The 7,500-nt window shown below is 44.0% G+C and overlaps 1 protein-coding gene across 1 annotated transcript in view; it reads right to left on the bottom strand.

Annotated features, from left to right (window-relative positions):
• LOC137969396 (polycystin-1-like) overlaps positions 1 to 7,500 on the bottom strand; it is a 75,780-nt gene that overhangs the window by 380 nt on the left and 67,900 nt on the right. Inside the window, exons 23-26 of the mRNA XM_068815612.1 lie at positions 6,662 to 7,500; positions 5,689 to 5,860; positions 4,361 to 4,624; positions 1 to 3,766 (exon numbers count right to left, since the gene is read on the bottom strand). The exon at positions 1 to 3,766 is cut by the window's left edge and continues 380 nt beyond it; the exon at positions 6,662 to 7,500 is cut by the window's right edge and continues 387 nt beyond it. Coding sequence (XP_068671713.1) covers positions 1,080 to 3,766; positions 4,361 to 4,624; positions 5,689 to 5,860; positions 6,662 to 7,500 — 3,962 coding nt within the window. The 3' untranslated portion in view covers positions 1 to 1,079. The remainder of the gene's footprint in view (positions 3,767 to 4,360; positions 4,625 to 5,688; positions 5,861 to 6,661) is intronic.

Here is a 7,500-nt window from a genome sequence, read left to right as displayed (position 1 = left end):
TAATTAATGTCCGTAGACATACTTGTGGAAAGTGGACTTAAAATTGCTAGAAAGGCCTGTAATAGCGGCCTGGCTGATTTCCTGCGTGAGGCTACAAATTTCCAGTCGCACTGAGTTTAGCAAACTACTGACTTTGGCTTTTCAGGCTCATGGCCACAACTTATTTACCCTTTCTATTCTCAGTCCGTTAAGCAGTGACAACGGCAAGGTTAGTATTTCGACTTCAAGTTGTACAATACGGGCGAACTATCTTGTCACTGGATAGGTGCGAACAGTTTTAATGTAAAGGTAGAAATGAACGGGTCATTGTTGTATGATCGTGTTGTCGTCAAAATCTAAAATTTGGTGATTTCACATAGTTGTTTTGAGGAGTAAGGCAACGTAATGCAATGAAGCCGGTGTGTCGCACGTGCAGGACGAGTATTTTTCCTTTCAGTCCACCAAGGATAATAGGCAATGAATAGGGACTTTAAAATCTACGACGGCGACAGTCGACGAAAACGTCACCTCAAAATATCACTTGGCTCTCTCTCATAAGTCTTTCGCGATTATTCAGTCTCGTTCACATCCTACAATATGGTCGAAGTATCCTAAAAATAAATTGGTACGAGCGGTTTCAGAGTGAAAACAGAAAATGAAAGATTCTTTGTCAGGATGCTTACGTTGTCGTCAAAACCTCAAATCTGGTGATTTCACGTTGTCGTTATGCGGAGGACCGCAAACATACTTGCTAAAATCCGTGCTGCACAGTACATGCAGCACGATTCTTTTTCCTCTTTTAACCAATGATATTGTTTTGTGACGTTGTCGTTGCCGTAGCCGTCTTCGTTGCTTACTCTTGAGCCTGCACAGTAACACGTTCGCAAGCTCCTTTTTCCTTCCCAACCAAGCCCGAGATTTCGCATGAATGCTCAGAAAAACTGGGGAAAACGCTCAAGGTCATGGAATTACAGCGAACACTGAAAAATCGTTAAAAATACAATGTAATAAATGTCTAAAAGGTATGCTATATCTTTACGTTTACTGACTACTTTGATAAGTATATCTTGGTTTACAACTCTCAACTGCAATGTTCCCGATTAGCATTCGCTCTCCTCACTAGTCAAATAGATCTTTTTTGGCGTCTCCTTTTCCACGCTTTCTTCCGTTTCACCCGACTTCACCAAACTCTGTTCATCATCGTCTTCCCGAGCTACTTTCATCTTCGTCTTGCGCTTTTTGTTTTTTTTCTTCTTCACATGATCCACATCTCCAAGTTCCAGCATCTCCGTGAACAGCTCGTCCAGACTACCGAGCTCTTTTTCGAGTGTTTCTTCATCTTGGTTCAGTGCGGTATCTTTCTCAAAGGCGACGTTTTCTTCTCCACCTGTCGCTTTCTTTTTCTTTTTTCTTTTTGGCTTTTCTTTAGTCTCATCGACGGCTTTCCCCTCGGCGGCTTCTGGATCCTCACCGTCATTTCCTTTCAGCTTCTTTTTCTTTTTCTTCTGTTCTTCGTTTCGATCTCCTATTTCTTCACCAGTTTCGGCAGACACCATTCCTTTCTTTTTCTTTCCGCCACCACCGACAGCTGATTCATTTTCTTCAATATCTCCTTCTCCTCTTACTTTCTTCTTTTTCTTCAATTTTACCTCACTGAGGTTTGTTTCTTCCTTGTCGCCGTTTATTTCTGAAGAGATGTCTGTCTTGTTTTCTTTTTCATCTCCAGACAAACCGTTTCCTTTACTTTTCCCTTTCTTGTTGGTCTTCACATTCTCTTCGCTGCCTTTATCCTTTCCTTCTTCGGCCAAATCAGTTCTCTTTATCAGTTCCTCTTGCAGCCTTTTTTGTTTGATCTTTATACCAGAGCCGTCCTCAGAAACCTCGTTACCCTTTTTGTCATCCATGGCGACCCAAGCTTCTTTTGGCGGGTTCTCTTTTGGAGCTTCTCCTTCGTGACTTTTCTCTGCTTTCCCCTTCTCTTTCTTTCTAACTTCGATCTCCATATCGCTTTTGCAAGTACGCGATTCGGCATCACAAACTGGCGCTTGCCCAGACAGAATACTGTCCAACTCAGCATCGGTGACACAACGACTTTCTTGATCCCGTCGTACGTCGTCGAGGATTTTCAAAAGCTCAGCTTCTGGCGCAGCTTCTTCAACCACCGTTTCTCTTGGACTCATGATGCCGTCTCTTTGAATGGTAGTATCCGCGTTCTCTTTTTGTTCTTCAGTTGTGATTTCGAGCTCAGCGATCAGAAAAGCTGGGCTCTTCACGCTCACTGCACTCCCAGGACGATCCGTGATTCCGAATGTTGGTGTCATTGTTGTAATACCATCTTCGGCACCAGCCTCGTTTTCCGAACCGCTCTCGTCATTACTCGATTTGTTGTCTTCGGTATCGCTCTCGTCAATGTTCTCGCTATCACTGTCGCTTCCGTCAGAGGAATTTTCTCGGCCATTCACTTCTTCAAAAACTAAATCCTCCACCATTCGCTTCTGTTGATAGTGCTTCAATATTTCCTCAAGCTCTTCCTCGGTATACTGATTCAAAAAACGCTCGAACACAGGAATGGAGTCACAAAGTTCGGACTCGTAAAAATCCCAGTCCACCTCCATAAGTAGCCGTATCAGGTTTTTCTTCTTGTCCGTACAACTTTCCGTTTGAAACCACCTTGTCTTTCGCATGTCCTCGAAAGCGATGTTCCTCATAAAATGGATGGCATTGTCGGCGTTGTCAACGATTTTATCAAATTTGACCTCCAGGTCACTCTTAGGCTCTTTGTAAATTGGATGTATGGCATGGCCCATTGACTTGCCTATGTTTTCTTTGAGACGGTGAATCATGAAGTCCACTATCTCGTACTCATTCGATTGTTTTTCCACGTCGCTGCGAACTTCCGTAAAGGCATCGTTGATTATGGATATGAACATGTTGAGGAGAATAAACACCATTGATACCGTGTAAGTGTAGAAGAAGATTTGTCCAATGATGCGATTGGCGTGCTTCATTTCTTGCAAAGTAAACTTGCCCAGAAGAGTGTCCATCAGCGATGCGCAGCTTCGCCAAAATGTTCCAAACCCTGCCATGTACTGACCAAAAACTAGGCTTGCAAGGAGTGCAAACGCCAGAAACGCCACCGAGAACATGAACATGAAAGATACCAACTGGCCAATGCAACGTTTGAGGACCTGCTGTAGCATGGACATTCGACGGTTAAAGCGCAGAAGTCGAAACATCTTTAGAAATGAGAGGAAGACGATGACTCCAATGATGCATTTCAACCACTCGTCCAAGAAAGCCGTGTAGTGGAAGCTGACGAACCCTGTCCTGTCCTCTCGCATAAAATGCAGGGCATCTTCGGTGAACTTCATTCGCGTAAAGTACAAACCCACCGCAGATAACGACAGAAGTGTAAGTACAATTTCAAGGATACTCCATGGATCCCTCAAATGCTCCCTTCCTTTCTTGATGGACATTCTGATCTCTTTGAACACAAAGAAGGCACAGAACAACAGATACACGATTTCACAGGTTAACACGAAGTACCTCTCCCCACCTACGTACCGGAAGAGACGGAGCGTGAGAATGCTTGGGTATGCAGTGAGACTTCCGGTTGGAAGTTGTTCAAACAGAAGTGTCACCACACAAAACAGGTTAATGTTTGCGTTGTAAACAGCAAATTCAGAGAAGATGGCTCGTGTGTAACGATCCAACCAGTTGTTTTCTTCAAGCTCTCGAACTAATTTGAGGGACTCGCTCAAGTCGTTGGGTAACACCTGCACGTAACCTGCAACAAAATCGAACATGCAAACGTCAGAAAACGACCGGTGGCTCAGTTAGTAGAGCATCGGACATTCGTGCTGGAGGTCGCGGGCTCAAACGCCGGTCATACCAACACTCAAGGTCTTAAAAAGTGACTCCCTTGTAATTTCTTCAGCAAATTTTCAAGTCTTCCCGTATAAGGACTATAACCTGTAGGCCCCGTCACGGTCTCACAACCTTTCCTTTAATCAACCGGCAACACTGTGGACGTCAAAAAAACCCACACACTATTCATGAAAAGTATGAGGGAAGACCCCTGGTGTTGTGGTCTGTCCTCCATTCACATGCTTTCGTGGGTTGGGGGGCTGGGTGAGATTAAATATGCACTGATAGCGGCTGCCAGAGGTGCCTTTAAATGCTGACGTCCATTGTCACCCCAGAGAAAGAATTGTGACATGTACGGTATATAAATCCTTTACCGTTACCATATTCTTTCTCCTACGCGATAAACGTGAACCGTCTAAAAACTCTCTGTAGTCTCGGAAATTATAGCCCAACAAAAAGGTCTACATTTCAAGAAACTCAAATTAAGATAAGGCTGCCAAATCTACGAAGTTACCTCCTGCGCTGTAGGTCGCCTTGTAACCCCAGTACGGATAAGTCTTTAGTTCCTCTCCCGTTTGAAAGTCCCAAGGGCCTTTCTCAGTTGGCTCGACTGTGGTTGTGTGGGTAGGGGTAGGGGTAGATGAGGCATTATCGTGCAGTTCTTGCCGTTTAGGCTTCCATCCAGGTAAGAAAGAATTCTGGTCCTGTTCCGCGATACTGTAGAAATCGTTGCATTCTTTGATGAAATATAGGAACAGGCGCTTGTAAGTGCAGGTATCTGTCAAAACAAGAGACAGTTTGATCGAGATCAAGCGACAGTTCAGAGAATCAAAATGAATACTTCCGATCACCAGGCCCGAATGTTTTACTTTCGACCTAACAAAGTCGTCCCGATTTTCCAAAAAAAGAATGGAATTGCTCTTTTTGAAAAAAAAAAAAAAAAAAGGGAAATAATTCAGCCAGGAGAGACAAATATTACTGGTAAACTCTCAAAGGCTATGTCCCCTTTGGCGCTCCCCTAGGAGTAACAGTACTAGATTTTACTAGTCAATGGGAGGTACCCAAGGGGGCTAAAGGGCAAACCAAAGAAAATGACGCCTTCTCAAAACACCTCCTCAGTATTTCTCTAATTCTCCGAAAGACAATAGAAAATGTAGAGGCAAAACCACCGTCTTCTAGATTATAAAGTGGAACTTATTGAGGGAAACAACAAGCAACTAAAATCAAGAAAAAGCTTCTGCTGCCTTTTAGTGAAGAGCGTTTTAATAGAGTTTGGATGGAACACTTGTCAGTCCCAAGTTATGAAACAACGCTATGACAAATCCTTATTGAGGATGACAGGGAAGTCTTGTGGAGGACGGGGACAATGATCCCTGGGGGACGTATTACGAAAAAGCAGTTTGAATTTGTTTCGAAGTGAATGTCGCGGAAGTCAATAGGACTTTCGGTGACGTTATTCTTGGTTTGCACTCACGTGACTAGCGGCCATGTTTTTCCAGCGAAAGAAAACAAGCTAAACCTCCTGGAGGTTAATTTGGATAATCAACGTGGCCGAAAAGTTAAGTCTTCTCTGGCAACGCAAACATAAGAATAAGTCTAAAAGGTTATGCGCCAGTGAGGCCAGCAGCGGCAAATTAAAAGAACAAGATCAAACACGCGCAGAGTGCGTGTGGCCATTCCCTTTCGTAACAACACGATGGACGAATTGGAAAACAAAGATTGAAGGAATTAACTAGACAAATCGACTCGACAGGGATTTTGCAGTATATTTGGAAACGGACTAAGCTAAACGTCTCTCCTCTTCAAACGAATAAAATTTTCGAAACCAAAACAAAACGGTACCTTTCTTGATCCTAAGTTGCCTCAGACGAGCCATACTCAAGACCCAGGCAGTAGGAACGTCGGCAACGAATCCTTTATCATAGGCTGTTAAGTTGTCGTAGTACAATTGAGGCATCAAAGAAGGTATGAACGTCTCGTTCAGCCATTGCCAGTAGTGGTGTATTTCGTGCACCTTGACAATGAAAAAAATATCCGTGTTTTTATACAACTCAGCTATAACACGAGCAAGTGCAAAACAAAAGTCACAAGTCACAGGTCATTGTTTTACCAATACAGGAACAACCCTAACCGTTTACCAATGCTAACCTAAGGCCTAAAAACTTTTGTTTAGGCCTAATTAGGCCTAAGGACAGCTTTAATGAATGTTTAGGTTTCTTTCCCTATTGGTAAAACAATGACCTGTGACTTGTGACCTGTGTTTTGTACATGCCGCTATAAAACGGTTCCCACGAGTCAAGGCTATTTGATAATATTTGAGACGGGACCTTTACGGTTTAACTTCCTTACCCGAGAGGATGGTGGGGCAAGGGTGGTGTAGTGGCCCGATGCAGTAGCTCAGACTCGCAGTTTTCAACTCTCACATACTCTTGTATCGCCCGTTTCAGTTTGCCCCTTCTGGAATGTTTGAGGTAGTTTATTTTCACCGGTCTGACCGGTGGTGCTCAAGTCTCCCTTCCCAAGGATCACAACAAATTCGCATGAATCACTCTGATTGACGTGCAATTTTATGCAAACGCATTGCGGATTGGGTCGGGTTCCGAAATTGAAATCTAGAATCTGGAATCTAGAATCAGGAATTGAAATTTGTATGTTGGCCCGACCGGGATATACACCTCCAGTCTTCAACCAACTGAACTAAGTTGTGGATTACAGATAAGAGGAAGCACTCGATTCATGTTAATTCATACGCCCATCAGCCGCTCCGCTGCCGTATATGTAAGGTTTATGATAAACTGACAGGTCTTAAGCATACCTTTTCGTATGTTAGGTTCCCACTGTAGGCAGCTTTTTCAAAGATGTTGCTCATGTATCTCGTCACCTTAGACGTTGTTAGATCTCTGTTTCCGTAGCTTATGGTGAGAAGTACCAACAGAAATATGACATACCAGATTATTTCCCTAATGATTGATTTCATTTGCTTTTCCTTCATTCGCAGTTTGCGCGCAATCTCCAACTTCGCCTCATCGGGGGGTTTGTCGTTGATCAGCTGTTTCAGTTCCTGTTGGGTTTCAAGATCCAGATCTTCTGTGGTCTTATGCAACCATTCCTCGTCGTTCGCGAGGGCGTTCGCGTCCGTCAAAGAGTCCTGTTCGGCCTTATTGGGGTCTTTGACGAGGATCGCAAAGAAGGTAGCCAACGCAAAGACTTTGATAGGTTGGTTCAGAAGCACGTCTTGCAGGAATGATATAGACATTGACATGAGCCACTGGGCAGACTTTTCAGGTTCGAACTCCATTCCGTACATAACGACAAATGATGCTGAGGCACAGGTAGCAACAAAGGCAAGACCGTACGCTATGTAAACAAACCAGTGAGGGAGGCCAGGTTGCTTTGACGTCACGGGTTTTTTCTCATCTTCGGCTGCCTCGATATCAACGTCATCTGCACGCGTGCCTTGTGGCTTTGCTGTGTATCGATTCGCCTTCGGTCTTGCCTTCCGGAAGATAGTGACAATGATTAGATTGACTGGAAACACTACCACGCTACTCACTATACCGATCGAAACTTGGCGAATGGAAAAGCTGAAGCCCATTATCCTGATAGCGTTCTGGGGCGTTTGGTTCTTTCCCACTTCGTAATACATCGCGTTTG

This window comes from Montipora foliosa, chromosome 9 (assembly GCF_036669935.1).
Source record: "Montipora foliosa isolate CH-2021 chromosome 9, ASM3666993v2, whole genome shotgun sequence".
NCBI lineage: Eukaryota > Metazoa > Cnidaria > Anthozoa > Scleractinia > Acroporidae > Montipora > Montipora foliosa.
The sequence above is the reverse complement of the archived record's forward strand: the minus strand, read 5'-3'. Positions and strand labels throughout refer to the sequence as shown.